Genomic DNA, 20,311 nt, shown 5'->3' on the forward strand with positions numbered 1-20,311 from the left:
ACATAGGATTTTTTAATTCACCCTTCGATGGGGATAATGGTGTAAGTTAACGGCGGGTAATGCTGTCGATTCTGTTTATTAGTGGGTATATCTTCGGTACCGCATTGACCATTCAAGCAATCGTTTATAATTCTTGCAATTCCGGTTTCATTAATCAACGAAAACCGCTTATCATCGGTTGGCTAATCTTGATCCTCGTTCAAACTCTTAAATAAAATTAAAGGTGTAAACAAATACAGTCATTACTACATACCAATTAAAACACTCTTATTAAATGTATATAATTTAATTACATATATATTTACGAATCGTTCAAGTACAAAAAGTATGTAAGTATAGTACGACACAACTTAGATGTCGCATCGGCAAAATTCGTAAAACCGATTAAATCCGAATTAAGTACGCTATCCCACATTATCAATATTTATTTCTCACGCGAATATGATCTTTGCACCAAAGATCACACATCTTGTAAAATCATATGACCTAATATATTCGTCAATTTGACGCGTCGATTTTCATGCACTTGCTTTCTCTGACGCGTGAATCTATAACGACGAATAGCGTCGAATGACGCGATAAGGAGCTATTTCTATTGGTTGTGTAAATCGGCAGTAATCGGTATTATTTTAATTCCATTGCATTTTCCAATGCTACATCTAATTTGTGTCTTACTATATGTGTATAGTAGTACTATGTTCACTTTTGTTAATTATGACTTAGTTTTTTAACTATTACTTGTGTGATAAAGTTTTTATACTGAATAAATGCAAAGCGAAGTTAGGAATCGTTTCGACGGTCATTGTTTCGCGTGTGTGCTTTCGATGGCAAACTAAAATTCTGTAATATTAAAACAACTTAAAATTGAAACCTACAATAATCTATGTAAAAGTTAGTGATAGTATTTCTTCAGAATTAAATACATCTGGAAATATTTCTATTTCTCAATTAATTTGCTATTATAATGATAATACTTAATAACGAAATTATACATCAGTAAATTTTCCAAATAACAACATTACAAATTTCAATTAATTAATTTAATTATTAAGTAAATGTTGTGTTGTGTACGAAAAAAATGTCCTTTGATACTCATAAAGTATATCAAAACATCATCCTATTTGTTCAAGGTTTCTTTTTAAGCAACATTTATTATAAGTCAATCTATTGTTAATGTTAAAATGTCAAATATGGTGTGGTATTTGTCGCTTACAATTAATCCTCGGATGCCACAAACACTTTATACGAAACTTGAACAGCGAGAGTGGTGACAAGCCAAGACATCATTAGCGTCTCCTTAAAGGGGAGAGTGCCGGTATATTATGTACATGCTATAAAACAAAGTTGCTTATACTGAGACAAGAGCTGAGATGGCCCAGTGGTTAGAACGCGTGCATCTTAACCGATGATTGGTTCAAACCCAGGCAAGCACCACTACATATAATTATGTGCTTAATTTGTGTTATAATTCATCTCGAGCTCGGCGGTGAAGGAAAACATCGTGAGGAAACATGCATGTGTCTAATTTCATCGAAATTCTGCCACATGTGCATTCCATCAACCCGCATTGGAACAGCGTGATGGAATATGTTCCAAAACCCTCTCCTTAATGGAAGAGGCCTTTATCTCTGCAGTGGGAAATTTACAGGCTGTTACTTATTGCTGACTGTCGGTCCCTGTCTATACTTAGATCTTAAAATTTACATAACGGATTTTAATGCGGTTTTTTTTAATACATAGAGTAATTAAAGAGGAAGGTTTATATGTAGAAAAACACTATTATTTCAGAGTTTTTTAATGTGATGTAAATAAAAAGATTTTTTCCGCTTACATTGCAAAGGCTGACTGGCTTAGGTTTCACCCTAAAGGATTGAATAAAATAGTGCAGTATAATTATATCGCAGAGCTTTTTGATACCTTTTTAAGGTGTACAATATGTACGATATGTACCTTTTAAAGGTGTACAATATGTACGATATGTAACTTATAAGGTGTACAATGTGTACGATATGTACCTTTTTAAGGTGTAAAATATTTCCACCTTAAAAACCGAATCGCAATGCTGTAGATGTATTATATTACTATAAGACGAAACTCATTACTCAACCGAAGATAAGCGATTAATGTAACATGTACAATTGTACACTGGTGCGTTCGTGTTTTAAAAACCTTTTAAACTAAGACAAGTTTTAAACTTTTATGTTTTTTTTTGTATTCTTTTAACGAAATGAAAAACATTTAAAATTAATCAGCATATTTATTATTTATTCTTAAAATAAAACAATTATATTCTTATTTTATTTTATCCATATGAAAATATTAGTACTTATTACTCCTTCGCTTAATAAGAAATTAAAAAAGAAAAAAAACTATATCTCAACTGAAGAAGAACAATAACAAAAAGGTCTGGAATCCTGATATTAGGCATCTTTTGGGTAATCAAACGGGTCGATTTTTCGCTCGGAGACCACAGCTATGTCAGAACCGATGATTTCTTTATTTTTTAAAAACATTCCAACATTAAGCTTAAGACATATATGTTCACATCGAAAGTGAATGTAAATTTTAGATTGGTCAACAATTCTTAGCGAAAAATAATCATTGATTTTTACAACCTTTATTCGTATTTCAAAGGGCTTATACGCCTCTCGTAATTTAGCCTCTTTCATCAGGCGATTTTTTTCAAATTCGATTTTGGACATTTCATCGATTACTTCTTCATTTTTGAGGTATGAGTATGATTTTTCTTTAACAAACGTATCACAAAAGGTTGAAAATAAAACCGGCGGTTCGTTCAGCGTATGCCACATCCAATGACTTGGTGGGCCAATCGTTTTATCGATCACGAATCCTTCCGATTGATTATATTTTAACCTGTATATTAAATACATTATTAAAATATTTTTTATTTTATACATTGTTTTTTTTTTAATTACCTGTATTTTTCTAATTAAAGCTATTTAAAAAAATATAAATGAAGAAGTTAATTTTATGTATAAATATTTTACCTTACTTTGCCACTATTATCGTACACAACTCCATTGCCAAAGTAGTCAAAAGACGCTATAACATTGAGAGAGTTTTTATTTTGTAAGTTTTCTTCGCTTGAACTGTATATGATACATCGTTTGCCTAAATTCAATTCTAAAATAAAAAATGATATTTATACATAAAGATTATTTCTTCGTTTTTCGTAATTATATTGAATGGTTTTAAATTATAATGAACATAGCTTGGCATTTTTGATCTGTTCAATCCCACTTTTATCAGAAGTATATTGACATAAAAAGTCCACCTGTATAGCTATTTCCTACCTAGCTTGCTTGACGGTATTGTCTCACATATCTGATTATCACTTATATTTATTAGTACAGAAAGCAACACCAACTGAGATGACCTCAATTTAAGACGCGACAATTTTCTAATTAATAGCATCTTTACATCTATCCTATGTTTCCATAATAAATAATGGATTTGTTTTTTGCTGATTTTAACATAAGATAATATAGTGTGTATTTTATTTAAATATATACGTATACATGTAGTTAACTATACAAATATATATCGCTTGTAAAATACAGATAATTTAAATAAGTTTCCCGTCTCAAAGTTGACTGGCAATATTCAGATTAATACATATTGAACGTTAAACCAACCTGCCGTGCTATAATAATCTAATGCTGTGTTGCCATTTTTATAAAACCACTTCCCGCATCCGTCCTCATACACCTCCGCTAGTTTCTCACTTGAACCGTAGCATAGCATTTTCTCGTTCTTATGGTTTTTAAACCAATCAAATTTGGAATATGAAGGTACCATTTTGTAAATGTTTGTCTGTTCAAAACATAAAGTATGTGATAGTAAGAATAAAGAACATACTATTGGATCTACCAAGTTGTTCTCATGATAGGTACATTTCTCTAAGTAACAAATTACTAATTAATTATAAATTAACCAACAGTTGTCCAATAGTTAAACTTAAAACATATTATAGTTAAATATGTCAAACGTTAGTTAACAAAATAATAATAACAGTTTAATAATAATAGTATAATTTTTTCGTCATAATTGTTGGGACGGGATATCCGGCACGTCCGAAAAGAGATCAGATCAGATCTTTCCGAGACACGGCTTATTGAGAAAAAACAACAAATTCTATCGGTCAAACCCTTAGGACAAAACCTGGGACATTATGAGATCTATAGCTTAATTTATATTCGGGTATATTATTATTTTAATAAACCTTTTAAGACTACTATTCTAAAAAGGTCAAGTAAAGTACCCACAGCTACCCATTAGTCAAGGAATCATACGACTAACAACAACATCGCGTCTAAAGAAGCCTACATGTAGTATACATACCCGTCTCATCATCTTAATTGATGGCAATTTAGTCCAACCCTTGTCAATAAATTCACTATTCGATAGCCGATAACGGATGATACCTGGGTTATTCTGTACAAAATAAATTATGGGATGGTTTATGATGGTTTATAATAAGATTATAATTATAAATGTTAGAAAAGTATGAGTACCGACCATTATTGCTAGATTTTTTTTAGTCTCAGTGTTATCTATTCTTTTTATATGATTCTCTGATATACCCTTAGATGGAAGTGACATGTTCGTATCTATCATCGGTAAATTGAAATCATGTTGAATTTGAAACAATAAGGGTTCTTTTTCAACAACAGGTTTAGGTTTTGGTTCATGATAGGGTACAATTTTTGTTCCTTTAACCATTTCAGTAACATAACTTGATCTGTTGCTGTCACATTCGAGGATACTATCTGATTCCGATTTACTGATTATAGTAGTAGAAACTTCGTTTTCGTTTAAGCTATCAATCGATGGCAATTCTATTTTTGGACATATTTGAACACTTTTGGATTGCAATTGTTTATTCATGTTATGTTTTAATTGCTTCCTTATTTTTATCATCTTTAATATTAATTCGTTTTCTGATTCTGAAAATTGTATTTGATTATCTTTACGTGTCTTAGGTTTTACTTTCTTTTGAAGTACAGTTTTTTCTTTAACGCATGCTTCTGCTTTCTTGACTTGTTTAACATTTTGTTTTAATTTTCTCGGTTTGATCGGCTTAACGGGCATTTCATTTACCATTTCTTTAACAGACACTTTTGTTTCCACTAAACTAGGTGAGGAATTTTCACGTATTTTGCTTTTCTCAAGTAAAGTTTTTTGTGATAAAAATTTACAAATACAATTCGTTGATTCAGATTCAGATATATCGTCAACCAATTTAGTATTTGTAATAATTTCTGAACCAGTTTTCTTGATCAAATTTGAGGAATGGAAACTATTTTCTAATTTAAAATTATCAGAAAAATCGAATAATTGCTCACAATTCAGTTGTCTCTGTATTTTAGGACAGTTCATATTTTTCAATAAATAATCTAATTGAATCTTGGACTCGGAATCTAAGTAAATATTGTGCTTACAAACAAATGTTCCTTGTATTAACGATAATAAAACTTGTCGGAGACTGTATAACCAGTCGTGAAAATTTTTCTCTCTTTCCAAATAACGTTTGTTCTCATTACTTAAAAATGTCTGCATATAGTATTCACATCTCTTACATTTATTCCTTAAGGGTGATCCCTTACAATGATCACATATACCTAAAGTTTCGTTTTTACGTATAACTGTTATGTTATCAATAAGATTACGAATGCGTTGTATTAATGCACTACATTTGAAACATTTGGTTCTATATTGACCTTAAATAAAACACTATATTTATTAATTTTAATTGCAAATCATAACTAAAATATACTTTTTATTTTGAATTATTACACTTACAAATTTCTGAAACGTATTCAAATCTTTTAAGTTCCTTATTCGTAGAATTACATAAAATTATACTTTCTTTTCGTTGATCGAACTTTTTCCATAGCTGCAAAAATTAAAGAGGTTATATAAAGCATTGGCATATATGTATATATACAGTTCAATAGCTAAGTTATAATAAGTTGAATTTAAGACAAATTTTGAAAAAAAAATAAAAAACGAGATCACTAAATATGGTTCATATTTGCACCCTACATATGGGGGTTAAAATTATAGCAAATAGTCACCCCTATCACCTCGCTAACAGGAATACGTCGAATTACCATTAACCCTGTATAATAAATGTGATACATAATTTTATTTACTACATTATAATGTAATGATCTAAGGTAAATTTTGAATTGAACTTAATTAATAGTTATTTGCTTAAGAGGTATACATAGGTGATTTAATAATAATGGCTTTTAACATTGCTCGATTGGGCTTTACTAAAATTCTTAAAAATATTCTACCAATACATTTTCTCCTGATTTTTTAGGTTGAATCAATATTACCGCGTTCAATATAACTGCTTCAGCTGATATTTTAAAAACAAACAACTCGAAATGCAGGCCAATACTTAAAATTGACTCTTAGATTGTTACATTAAAAAATAAGAAAGAAATATTGTAAACTTTTATCCTATTTATAACGATATACATATAACATTTAAATTACGATATATTCGTGAGGCAGCAGACTCTTATTTTCTGGAATAAACTGACTCGGGCTGATGATGGTAAGAATTTAAAATCACACGATGAAATAACTATAATGAAACATTATATAATATTTCAGATACAAGTATGAATTAAAATTGTACTGAAAATATACAACTTTACCAATAAATCGCTATTATGGACGTATATTATTAATCCCGATTTCTTTAAATTAACGACCTGCTTAAATTCCTCGCCACACAACGGCGTACAGTTTTGGCAACATCGCAAAGTTCTGAAAATAAATAAGTCATATATTTGTATGAAATTTACTTATGTTAGAATCAGTTACCAACCGTAGTCTTTTACCTTTAGCAAAGCACAAGCCTAATCGTCATGTAAGTTTCAATAAACCCCATTTAATTCCCTTAACTTAAAAAAAGTCAAAATTAACTAATGACTTAAGTTATTTTCATAAAGAAAACTGAACGTGTTTCTTACAAAAGTTTATTAAGCAATACAAATATTTTATGTTCTCAGAATGATAAGTAATCTTTAAAGAATGTGACAGTTTCATCAAGGTGCGGAGCAGTGGCGATCAGAGTAAGATATTAGGTCGGAGGGCTACCAGATGAAAAAAAGAAAAAAGTTTTTTTTTAAAGTCACGATAAAAACCTCTTCTTGAGTAAGAAAGTACTTAGAGATTCGGTAGTAAACTTGATGGTCAAGCCAAAAAAGGCAGACCTTAAACGAGACCTCTTTGGGACATACATACTTCAAGCAGATTCGTCCCAAGACTCATAAATGTCTGTGCCCTATCAGAGAGTCCCGGCGTAATGAGGAAGGTACGCTAGCGATTGTACCAAAAATTCAAACAATACTTTTTATAATTATTTTTGTTGAGAAACATCTATTTTGGCGCCTAGGCACGCTCTGATGTCATCATGCTTCCTTCACCCCTTAACAAGACTCCCTTGACTCCCTAGTATGTGTTATTGAGTTCCTATATTAGCTAATCTTTTATACATGCATCAAAGCTGGTTTATTAAAGCTATCGGCCAAATAGGCTTAATGAGCATTCGGCAAAATAATGCACGTGGAAGACATGCGTTACACTTATTTTGCAAACAAAAGCGTCAGTGAAAGAATTTGAATGGAAACCCCAAATAATAATTAGCTATACTTACGCTGCACACCGATTATACATTTTGAGTCAGATTTTATTCAGCAATTGTGCGTTTGGGATTTACTTTCACTTTCATTGTTTAAATGACAACGTTAATCAATACTTCGATCAAGTAATTATTATGACAACAGATAGATATAAAACTGCTATAATAATATGATCTCTTTGCAATTTTTAGAAGTTCATTCGTACGTTAAGGTATAGGTATGGTTTAATCCAAACGGTAATAGGTAAGTGTCAAGGCACTGTAAGTAATATAATGGATTGTATACTAAAGAAGCTTCTAATTATTACAGATTATAGTAGTAATAATACCTATTACTACTATACTAAAAATATTTTAATGTTCTTTTTTTCAAATGATGTAAGCTATTTAACTGTATTTTTATGACTCAAATATATCGTTGGCCTTGCTCGATAGGATGTCCCCCTGGTCGGCGACGGCGTCCTAAGCCGAGTTTCGACCTCACAGGAGGCACCCTTAGAACGTCCGTATTCTGAGCCATTAAGAGGGTTCCCAGCATCAAGGCTTGAGTAGTTTAGCTCGCCTATCCCTCCCGATGAGGCTGTAAAGGCCATTAAGGCCAACAGCAATACACTGTTCGAAAAAAAATATCAATAGGCATTATTATTGATAAATATGACAAGTGGTACCGTCACACCTCACGGTAAATGGCGTATGGTGTATGAGGACTGAGGTTAATATTATTTAGAAAAGATAGTAGGTTATATACAAATCTAGGCATATTTTTGTCTGTAGATCTATTTTATTTGATATATAATATTAGCATTATAAGCGTAACTTTGTAAAGTACAAACAAATTAATGAAATCATAAAATTCTATTTTTTTAACTGGCAACATTTTAAAAGAACCTAATGACTTTTTTTAACTCTAGCGGCAACACCACGCTCCTGTTAAAGTCATAATGAAATATTTTAAAAACCGTACAATTTTAATAATGTAATAAGAGAAAATAGTGCATTATTTTACGTAAATATAATGTCTATTCACAGATTAGTAGCTGTTTCTAGGTTGATGTTACAATGCAATCGTTTTTGTTCAGTTCCGTTAGGAAAATACCATCAAAAACGAAATCCAGCATATCATGAAAATGGGTAATATTTTTTTGCGTATTTAAATTTGGTAAACACATTCTAAAGATAATAGATTGAATTTGCATACAAATTAGTTTGACAAAGCTATTTTTATTATATAAGTAATTGATTGAATTAGATAAATGTGTTCAATTTTATAAAATAATATATTTATTACGAAATTGTTACTTAATATGCCACTGCACATTGCTTGTGATTCTATTTTATATGTATTATGAAATATATATTATTAACTTTCAATGAAATCGTTATGTTTTGGTTCTGATTATTTTATGTCATTCATGAATTTCATAAGTATTTCAAATATGTATAAAAACTATGACTCATAAATTATGCATACAAATAAAAATAATTTATCTTGTGTACAATTTCAGGTTTCTAATACAGCGTTGCACAAAACATACAAACACAATAAAACATGAAAAAGAAAAACTTAGGACATATATTATACAAAGATATATAGATTATGTTAAAAACTACACCAAAGTATTAGAAAATAGATTTCCTTCGGCAATGAGAATGTACAGAGTTTTTAGTGTTGGCATTAAAGAGTTCTTAAAAGATTTGAAAACCTACATTTCACTGAGATTCAAAATAGCAAAAAATGGTGGTTTCTCTAACATGTCTCGCCAAGATATAGAACTATATCAGAAGATGCCTTCAGATATGTGGAGGATTGCTCCCGTTCTCATATTATCAGCTGTACCATTTGGAAACTATGTGATATTTCCTCTAGCGTAAGTTATCTTGTACTACAACTTACAAATCCAATTATATCTAGAAAAGAATAGAAAAACTACTTGTTTCAAAACAGCCATTTTTCATTTGATATATATTTTACAATATTAATATGATTTTGTGTAAAAAAAAATTACAGTTCCTTGGTTTTCTTGTTTTTGCCTTCAGTATCAACATACTGTAAGCTCAAATAAGAAATTACTACTAATAAGAATTTAGAATAACATGTCATTTAATTGTATGAGTAAAATATTTGTGTTTGGTCTGTGAAGGTAAATTTTCAATAATACTCATTGTTTTAACTAAGTCTAATTTAATTAAAACAAATTTATTGTTGTTGTTTCAGATTTTTAAAACCAAAGAAGTTGTTAAGTTCTCATTTCTGGTCGATACAACAAAAAGCTGAATTTACCGTACAAGACCTTACAGATCGTCTTAAGAATAACAAGCCAGTTTTTCGTGCACTTCAAGCAAAAATGAACTCTGTTTCATCGGGTGATATGAAAAAACAATGGAAAAGAATTATTGGTTTACTTGGTTCTGGTGTTCACCCAACCGCACAAGAAGTATTGGCCTGTAAAGATTTATTCAGCAAAGAACCATACAGTTTATCCAATTTGACTTATTCCCACATGGTAAGTTCCTAACTAAAAACTTTAATAAACAACAAACCCTTCTTTCTATATATATGTAACCCCTTCTATTATATATTAGATGCTAAAAATCGGAAACTAAAATAACTATAAGTCTTAATCCCTCATACCCAAGTAGTTTTTATAACTTTTAAACATATTAAATACCAGCTGAAACTTAATTTTTACTTGGACAAAATTTATGAAACTTGTCGCTCAAAAATCATCATCACCCCGTTTTACTCCCTCGAGGGGTGAATTAAAAAAAAGCAGTTTATGCCCTTCCTTGACTCAAATTATATTATACCAACAATATATATATTTGGTTCAGTGATTAAAGTTTGAAGACAACAAACTCACAATATTATAATAATATTAGTAAATTAAAAAAAAAAATTTCATTTCTGTAATTTGGTTTTGTTACTTAATGCAAGTATATTAATTAAAATGGGTTTTATTAATATACAAAATGAAAAAACTAAGAACAATATTTCATGATAACAAAATATCTTTTTAATATTGTAACCTAACTATTTTATATCTGTAATGTCTTAATTATATTAAATTATATTTAACTGTGTGAAATTAATGAAAAACGAATGTCCAACCAGTGTTTTACCCCCTTCAGGGTAATTTCGTGTAATCCAATATGGTTGTCTAGAATCAACACCACATAAGGCTCTTAAATACAATTTTGGTTTTATAATATTCATAAAAAATCATTATTTACTGTTCCAGGGTTACCTGCTTAAAATGTATGGATTAAAAAAAAGTATATTCAGGAGGAAAAAATTGAATTACAAAGCGTTTTTACTTTTACAAATGGATAAAGCTATCGTCAGGGAAGGTGGTGTAGAAACATTGAGCACAGACGCTCTACGAAATGCATGTCTCATCAGAGGTTTAAATAGTAGTCACTTATCTAACCAAGATATGAGGGACTGGCTTCTACAGTGGTTGCAAGTATCAGAAAATATCGATTCAAATTCATATTCTTTGTTACTCCATTGTCCTATATTCTTTGCATACAACCATCCTCAAAATTGGGTACTAATTTATTGAATGTGTTTAGCCTACCTTTAAACTGTATAAGTATGTATAACATATTTAAAGTGTAGCAGTACATTGACATTTCAAAAATATAATTACATTGGGCTCAATTTGACAAAAATAGCTGACATTTTTTTTAAGCAGCGCAAATATAATACCTTAGTATTATCATGTTCATAATTAACACCTCAATATTAAATTAAAAGTACATCTCATTATTAGAAAGTCACTAATTATTTAACTATTTATAATTAAGGAAATAAATTGTTTGTAACATTTTTTCATAGTTTTTTTCTAATATGTACAAATTAAAAGTAGGAATTAAGCGGTGAGGCGTAGGTGTAAACTTTGGCCTCGTCAATCTCCTTAGCTCGCTGACAGCACCCCAACTGGGAGCAAGTTATCTTGAGTATGGCCTGCAGATTACTTGAGAGTAAACTAAGATTACTCGATAATCAGACATTACTAATAGTTGGTGATGAATGTAATTCATTAAATCTAGCTTATCAAATACTATATTTTTTCGCACTTTTTATACCTAATTATAAACACGCTAAAATGCGTTCGTGTGAATACTACTAGTTCATTTTCATTTGTATGGACTTTTGTCCATTTTTTTTAATACCTTGGACTATGTAGACGGCCGTTTATTTATATTGCCTATTACAATCGGAAAAAAGAATAAAGATAAACAAATCTTAGATTAATTTATTTCATGTGGCATGCTAATAGCTCAGTCAGTTCTTGTTTCATATATCTTTATATTTATTGCAACATCTTAACTACTAACATCCACTCCTATTTCACTTCGAAACTTTCGAGTTGTCGAAAATGTAAATATATATTCAAGCTCTTTATCTGTTGTTATTCGGCTTTTTATCTTTGGAATAGCATGTACACAAACGCTCGTAGCGCAAATCCTGTATAGGACTTACAAAATGACAACAACGCACTGCAATAATCTTACAAAAAATATTCAACAATGCCTTTCAAGCGCAAATTACCAATGAATTAATTAATATAACATATGATTAAATTTTATAATATTAATGATAATAAACTGTTTTGTAGATGTATATGTACAAGTTGTTTTGAGATGGAATGTAATAGGTTTATACACAGATCACAGCTTAGCCTTTGTGCCCGAGCATCTCAATCTTTGTCTGTTGTTGCAAACATCCATTTCATTAAATATTATATATTTATTTTTGGATTGTTACTATTTTATAAATTTATTATTAAATAATTTATATTATATCAAAGTCTTTTATTTATAATTTTAAATTAAAAGCTTAATTTTCATAAATAAGGAAAAAATTGTAAGAAAAATTATGTGTAGTTTTAGTTCAAAATTTCCTGCAAATCTGAATGGCATGTGATAAACATGGAAAGATTATGGAACATTCTTGAATAAGTATTTTTTTAATTCCCTTATTTTTAGAGTAAACTAAGGTCTCCTGTTCTTTTATTCTAATCAAAACCAAACCTCACCGAAAAAGGGAAGCTGAAAACAGAGTTTCCAAAAGATCTCATTGATTTATCCTATTTCAATTTAAACTAAAATCATATTATCATATCAAAACTTTGGAATATCTATAGAATATCATGCTTTAGAATTAAATTTTTTTAAATATTTTTTATCTGGGTGAAACACAGTATAACAGATATATTTTGACTTCAAAAGTGACAGTATTTAAAAAATTAAGTATAGGCATCCAATTTGTGCTAAATATGACTTTTAAAACTAGTTACTTATCTGATAAAATAATTATAACTTGCATAAAATATTTATTATTTGTGTCCTATGTACAGTGTAAAAAACCGGGTGATAAACGTCTTCTGTCAACATGGCGCCTAGAATGTGGATTGGGTATCATAACTGACCCGGATTGTCCTATCGACGGTGGCTGGTCACCTTGGACGCCGTGGTCGACATGTCACGGTGCCTGTGATACTGTTGGTCATCGAAAAAGAGTTAGAAAATGTAATAATCCTCCGCCATCGAAGGAAGGCCTTTCTTGCAGTGGCTTAGATGAACAAATTGAATCTTGTTATCTAAAAAATTGTTCGGTGGATGATTATCGCGAAATAGTGAAAGGAGATATAGCGCGAGCTGAAGCTTTACATCAACTAGAAGTAATTCCAGCGTTTATGGAGCGTTGTCTTCAAATGGAATGTCCTTACGAAGCTGTGGAAGCGGCACTCACTGCAGAAAATACATGGCAGCTCAATTCTGAAGCATTGTGGAATGCCCTTCAGTGTGTGAAACATGATATAGGTTGTTCTGTTAACGGCGAATGGGGCACATGGGGGCCATGGTCGGCTTGTGGAGCACAATGCGGGAAAGGATTAAAGTGGAGAATCCGGCGATGCGATACACCTCCTCCTTCGGTATCTCATTTAGTTTGTCTCGGCTCACCCTTGCAAAACAAAGAATGTGAAGGAGATCAATGCGCCATTGACGAACAACGTTCCGAGGTAAGTGTTAGTGGAACTTGGAGTGAATGGGGCGAATGGACAAAATGTTCGGAAAAATGTGGCACCGGAATTCGACGTAGAAAGAGAGTATGCATAGAGAAGAATATTTTAATAGCTGATATTGCTTGGACAACTCATTGCCGTGGTCAATATGAAGAGGTGGAATCGTGTAATGTAAAAAATTGTTTACTCAACGGTGGATGGTCCGGCTGGGGTGCTTGGGGCCCCTGTTCACAGACTTGCGGAGCTGGTAGACGGTCTAGAACGAGATCATGCACGAGACCAATTCCTTCAGGCGGTGGCACTAATTGCGTTGGCCCCAAAATTGATGTTGGATCTTGTCACTTAACTCCATGTGAAGTTTATAGGCACACAATTTGTGTATTTAATGGTGATTCAGTTTTGCATTACGATTTTGCAAAAAAACGGTCCACATTTTTTCATTTTTACATCCGATTTATGCCATTATCTCCTCATGGGACACTTATACGCCGAGGAACAGTTCATAGTCCCCGCGTACGTGTTAGTTTACATAAATGGCACATTTGCTTTGATGCACACGGATCATCAAAAACTTGCAGCCTTCCTCGCACATGTTCCCCTTCAGCAATCGAACCTTCAGTATGGCATTCGATTATGTTAACAGTCAGTAATGAAGCAGTAACCATTAGATTAAACGATGCTCAAAATCCAATTCACACTGTCTTTCCTTGTGATCCAGAATTAACAAATGACAAAATAAATGTTTTTATTGGCGAGAGATTACATGGAGAGATTCAAGAAGCTATGGTAAATTTTAGGCCCATAAGTTTATTTATAGAACGTGAACGTCAATCAAGCAAAACTGCCTTGATTCCAACATCAGCATCAAATATAGCTTATGAAAATGCCAATATAGAAGAAGCTTACATATTCCTTGAGAGCGAGCAATATTTACGATTACCATGTTTTAAACTACAAGATGATTGGCAGTTGGAACTTACCATTAAATCAAATAGTGAAAGCGGTATGATTCTTTTTTTTAAAGACTACCAAAATAATAGTTGGTTTTACATTATGTTACAGAGTATGCGATTGATACTTAAATTTGCGTCTGTTGAATTTAAATCAGAAGCAATAAGTTCTACTGAATGCTTACCCGACCAGTGGCTTGATATAAAATTAACTAAACGAAATGAAACTAATACAATTGAAGTTTCAATTAACACTGGTGAACGCCTTCATGTGCTACTTGCGGAAGATAAATTTAGAAAACGTAGATTATCTAAACAGAAATATTCAAATTTAACCCATCATTCTTCGACCAAAACTAATGGATCCAGCTGTGGACATTATGCTAATAAAACTATAAAGAATATTTTGTGTTCTAATGAATATTTCATTGGAGGAATTCCCTTACCATTGAGAAATGAACTATCGGAAGACATTACTCCATTTTTTGGAGTAATAGCTTCTTTAAAAATTAATAATGACTTAGTAGATTTGCGTAGCATGAATATAGAAAGATATAAAAACGGAATCATTCAACTTTCTTCTCGAACAGCTAGTATATCAGGATCTTATCACGAGACTCATGAGACAAAAAAATTAAATTTAATATGTGTGTACGCTCGACAGAGTAAATCACCATACCGTGCTTACTGGCTTTACTTAGACACTGGTATAGATAATAAGAATATAAGTTCAATGGACAACGGTAGAGTGTTAAGACTTATTATGTCTGCTGATAACCATTCAGGATTTTACACTTGTCGAGGTAACGACAACGAACGCTCGAAAAATTTTGTGACTTACGGTATTCTTGCAAAAAGTCAGTTTAAGCTTATAGGTCCTGATACGTTAACCGTTGTGGCACTCTTCACAACTGTTTCACTTGTAATATTTACTTTAGGGTGGCTTATAATAGAAGGATATCACGATATGCGCGATGGATACGGTTTTTTTCGTGACGATCAGCTTTCGACGGAGGACCAAGTTGAGGTTGAGAGTAACCAATATATCCAAGAATATGGTACCCAAAATATTTTAGCCAAAAGTAATACTAGGCGAAGGAATAAACAATTACGCAATCAAGCACAGCTCGAAGCGCGGCAAGAAATAGGAATGTCTCATGAAGAACAAGCAAACGAATATACTTTGAGTGAGCCAGAGGAGCTACCAGCGTTGCCTGAAATCAAAAGGTGCGCCATAAATCCAGGCTGCGAGATTTACAGATCAGAACAAGTTTGCTCACCACTACACACTTCCAATATTACGTCGCATAAAACAGAACTACCTCCATCATCCACGAATGTATCTTCAAGAACTTGTTACTCGCGTTTACTATTTACTAATTCAAAAAATCCTACCAAAGGTTATTCGAAAAGGAAATCTAATTGTAGTTCTAATTTTGAAATGGAATACAAACCACAATCAGTAACCATACGATCTTCACCTTTTATAAACTCTTCTGTGCAGAAAGTTTTGAAGAAATTTAAAGATTTAAAAAGTGTAGATTCTTGAAACACCTCATGTTCGGACCTCATGAGAAATAAGTCAAAAATAAAATGGAATATGTTTTAAAATAGTTCTAAATATTAAATAATTAAACAATCTCATAATAAAACGCCTGTTGTCTGCATATCATTTATTAAATATTTTATTTTAAATTTAACAATATGTGAGAATATAACTATTAAATATTTAACAAGCAAGCCTCATTTGGCACTCTGTTTAATATATATATTAATTGTACACAATATAATTATATCTATGACTTCTTACAAAGCATTTTTAACCTTTACGAAATTCGCTAATCACAAAAACTTTTTTGAGATTCATTTTCAGTATGGCTACAACAATTTGTTGCTATGACTTTACTTAATCATTACAATTGACTAGGTAAATATACTTTTTTTAACTGGAAACACATTAACGTAAAAAAATTATAATTATCACAAAATGTCTTTTTAAATTGTTATTAGTAAGCACATTTTTCACTGGATATTGCACACTTTTTTGACAAGCCTAATCGCAAAATTGTGCGCTAATATTGTGCTTTAGTTTGATATCCGATCAAAGATCAATATTGACTAGACAGCTTAGAACAATTTTTCAACTTAATACTGTGTTAAACATTATAGCCCTTTGTTTTCAGTTTATATTTCACAAGCATCCTTAAGCATAAAGATAATATTGTGCTCAAATAAGGCTGTATAGAAAGTGAGATAGAAAATCTATTTTCGCTAAAGAAGGAATCATAACCATCAGACGTATTATGCGACATATCTAAATTTATGTTAAAATACTCTAGTGTCTTTATCTTATTAGAAGATTTAATACAATTTAAATATACATTTCTAACTGGTAGCTAATATGCATAAAGATGTATCAATATAAACATAAAAATGATTAAAATTTTTCATGTTATTTGCTAGTTTTCAAAATATAGCTAGAAATTTAATATTGCTTTCAGTGCGTGTATTTATAAATACTGAAGAGAACTTTTATCAATAAATTATTCCTTATGTAGATGATTTTTGTCGTCAGATAAACTTTGTCTTCTACCTTGTTTTTGTGGTTTAGGTTTAGTTGAATAGCTTTGATAATAAAGAGCTGTGGCTAGAACACCAGCACTCAATGTTGTAGATACTATGAAGTTGATCATCAATTTAGTATCAGCAGAGTCAACGTACACAGTGAAGAGACGTGCTGAAAATATTAAAAAAAAATTACATACATTTTTGTTATAACATATATACTTATTTTTCATAAATTGGATTGTAAATATTTATATTATAATTATTGTTCTTACATATGTTTGTTAAAACAGAAATAATCCATGTAGTTAATGACACAGCATCTGCATTCGCTGCCTTGATTATTCCATATATATAGGTAACCTTAGCAGATCCACTCAAAGGTGTACATAAAGGCTAAAAATAAAATATAATTACATATAAAACAGTCAGTTCTGTCATACTAATATTATTAATTTAAAACATATTTAAGATAGATAATTCAATCAAACTCATATGCAATTGATATCAATATCTTGATTATATTTCAAATAAATATATATTATATGTATATTATTTTAATGTGTGTATGTTGCCAGTATCAATAATTGAAACAAATATTTAAATAGTAATAATGATATTTACCACTAAATAGGATAATATTTCTCTGGGTAATATTCCGACGACAAAGCTGAGAACTGCAGCAAAATATGCTGTTATTAAAAGAGGCACGACAGGAGCTGATAAATATCCTTTAAATTTTAATACATAATACAAGAGAACATAAATTTGCAGAAGTATAATCGGATATTCCAAATAAGTCATAACACTGTATTGATTTGTGTAATTGTAGAGAGTTACAATTGTGAACCTGCAAAATATATTCAATTAAAATAAACATGTTGAATCATATTTAATCTAACAAATATTACACATTTTGAAGATTGTTTTAGAATTTTTATAAAATAGAAATGAACAGCTTAATATCTCATTCCTAAACGAAATTGTAAAAAAGCCACTCTGCTTATAAATATATTTAGCGTTCAAATTATAATGAGCTTATAGTTAATATCACTACTGTATTCTTATAGTCAAAAATATAAGAAATATAATCTTTTATAGTTACAGGATAATAGTATGAAAATAAATCAAGCTATTTTAATTTAACAACATATGGGCTTAATTTCATTAAGTACTGTAATGAAACTATTATAAAGCTGTTTTATTATAATGATATTAGTACTTCCATGATATTAATAAAAAACAGAAAACTAGAAAAAGACAAACCCAGTGATTTCCATTAACATTGCCTGTATATATATTCCATCAGCAGATTGTTTCTTTCTTAAATATAAGATTTGAGGCACTTTCAGAAATAAACATGATAAAACAGTTAACAAACTAATCGTGTTTGCTAATAATTGTATGAGCTGCGTTTCCATGGTGAATATATAGCCTTAAATCGTAATATTTAGTATGAAAAGATAGCATCAATTCACAAGGTTAAATATGTAATTGGGATGAGAATTGTTCTAAATAGATGTTGGCAAGTTGGCAGGGGTCTGAAGAGCGCTCAATTATCCCGCCACTGAGCTTTGACAAGTGACAAGGTCACTCTAATGTTATTTATCATTCGAATAATAAATAAAATACAATTTTTCCATATGTCAAAATTTTAGAACAAATAATCTGTTAACAAATGGATATGGATTAAAGTAAACGTTTGTCAGGAAAACTACAAATAGAGTACCTTTGTTTAATAGTTGTAGTAAAAAACTTGTTTTAAAAATTTACACGTAAGTGTGTTCAAATCATAGGACGGCTAATAATTGGCCTCTGGTATTATTTTCGGTCACAATAGGAAATGGATAATTGGAAACTGTATTTTGCCAACATATTTAACAATAAACTAGGAATGGGGCATTTAAAAACAATGTATTTATATTTAAATTAAGACATTTTTTTAGTTAAATTTTTTCGTTCAACGTCAAACGTCGGAGCAGTGAGCGGTAGGTATTTACTATCTAAGTTCTAGAGTTCTAACCTCAAACTACAAAATCGGTAAAGTTGCCACACTCAATTGAGAGTCCAAAAATTTTTAATGTTACATTTTATATTACTATTTATTTTGTCTTATTCTGAATATTCGAATTAATGTATGTATCATTTTACACGATTACCTACAGCAAGTAAAGAAAGTTAAGTTGGCGAATACACAAGATAATGATTATTAAAATTAAAAATTGTAATTTTTAATTTAATTTTAACTGCAATATATCCGGTTAGTAAAAGCGGCTATATTCTTCAAAAGTTCTATTTATTACCTTACCTTACCTTATTGCCATATAATAAAATATAAGTTCAGTTCTAAAACGACATCTATTTTTTGAGACGAATTCATGGAACGGTCAACGGACTATTGTCTGTACAAATCCTATGATGGCGCTAGTTTGGTTGTATGTACGTTTTCATAATAATAATTATTATAGTCGAAAAGTCTATATTTTTTGTCTATATTTTTTATTTACATATTAATATAAATTATTTTGTCCGTGAAAGCTTCAATTTCAGTACCAAGCCTTTTTTGGACTTATAAACTTTCTCAACTATCAAGAATAGAGAGAAGAAAGAGGAGGTCTTTTCATTAAAATTATTTGAAACAATGTGATTTTTGGTAAAGTCAAATAAAGAAGAAAATACTTACTTAGAAACGATTATGAAAGGAGCGTATACTGTTGCTACACGGCTCTACAAAAATCACAATATAAAATACTGTGAAATACAGTAACCTACCAGCCATAGATATTATGCTATTGAAAATATGTACATGAAGTAGCTAACTTGGATACCATAGAGCTGTATTTAATTATTTATTCATAGATTTTTTGATCAACACATTATTTATTGGTTGCAGGCTTTGTATAAAAACTACTCAAAGCTTAATAGTTTAATACTCGTATAAGCAGACGACCTACGAGCTCTCGTTTCGAAAATTTAGAGGTGAATATAGACATAATGATAAATATTTCACAATTTTTTTGCGAAGAAAAGTATCGTAGGCCTGTTCAGCACGTTTTGTATCAAGCAACGTGCAAAGGGTTGCA

The 20,311-nt window shown here is 30.6% G+C and overlaps 4 protein-coding genes across 6 annotated transcripts; 2 read left to right on the top strand and 2 right to left on the bottom strand.

Moving 5' to 3' along the window:
- Window positions 1-2,404: 2,404 nt before the first annotated feature.
- LOC124543401 lies at window positions 2,405-6,137 on the bottom strand. Its single transcript, XM_047121618.1, has 7 exons — window positions 6,099-6,137; window positions 5,824-5,917; window positions 5,628-5,741; window positions 4,363-4,445; window positions 3,657-3,834; window positions 3,009-3,144; window positions 2,405-2,874 (listed from the first exon to the last, which is right to left on the bottom strand). The coding sequence occupies exons 1-7, from the start codon at window positions 6,135-6,137 to the stop codon at window positions 2,421-2,423; spliced, it is 1,098 nt and encodes a 365-aa protein (XP_046977574.1). The 3' UTR covers window positions 2,405-2,420.
- A 2,456-nt stretch (window positions 6,138-8,593) lies between these two features.
- LOC124543177 (LETM1 domain-containing protein 1) lies at window positions 8,594-12,441 on the top strand. Its single transcript, XM_047121256.1, has 4 exons — window positions 8,594-8,812; window positions 9,187-9,549; window positions 9,897-10,185; window positions 10,921-12,441. The coding sequence occupies exons 1-4, from the start codon at window positions 8,697-8,699 to the stop codon at window positions 11,242-11,244; spliced, it is 1,092 nt and encodes a 363-aa protein (XP_046977212.1). The 5' UTR covers window positions 8,594-8,696; the 3' UTR covers window positions 11,245-12,441.
- On the top strand, window positions 11,644-16,212 carry LOC124543402. The gene is made up of 2 exons (XM_047121619.1): window positions 11,644-11,703; window positions 13,045-16,212. The coding sequence occupies exons 1-2, from the start codon at window positions 11,644-11,646 to the stop codon at window positions 16,210-16,212; spliced, it is 3,228 nt and encodes a 1,075-aa protein (XP_046977575.1).
- Window positions 16,213-16,370: 158 nt separating this feature from the next.
- On the bottom strand, window positions 16,371-19,266 carry LOC124543199 (solute carrier family 66 member 3). 3 transcript variants are annotated; one of them, XM_047121313.1, is made up of 5 exons: window positions 19,252-19,266; window positions 18,495-18,663; window positions 17,853-18,078; window positions 17,504-17,624; window positions 16,371-17,400 (listed from the first exon to the last, which is right to left on the bottom strand). In XM_047121313.1, the coding sequence occupies exons 2-5, from the start codon at window positions 18,647-18,649 to the stop codon at window positions 17,207-17,209; spliced, it is 696 nt and encodes a 231-aa protein (XP_046977269.1). In that variant the 5' UTR covers window positions 18,650-18,663; window positions 19,252-19,266; the 3' UTR covers window positions 16,371-17,206. The 3 variants fall into 3 exon arrangements, with proteins under 3 accessions (XP_046977269.1, XP_046977268.1, XP_046977267.1); XM_047121312.1 differs by lacking the exon at window positions 19,252-19,266 and adding an exon at window positions 18,958-19,245; XM_047121311.1 differs by lacking the exon at window positions 19,252-19,266 and having other exon boundaries at window positions 18,495-19,245.
- Between the last annotated feature and the right edge of the window lie 1,045 nt (window positions 19,267-20,311).

This window comes from Vanessa cardui, chromosome Z, assembly GCF_905220365.1.
Source record: "Vanessa cardui chromosome Z, ilVanCard2.1, whole genome shotgun sequence".
Lineage (NCBI taxonomy): Eukaryota > Metazoa > Arthropoda > Insecta > Lepidoptera > Nymphalidae > Vanessa > Vanessa cardui.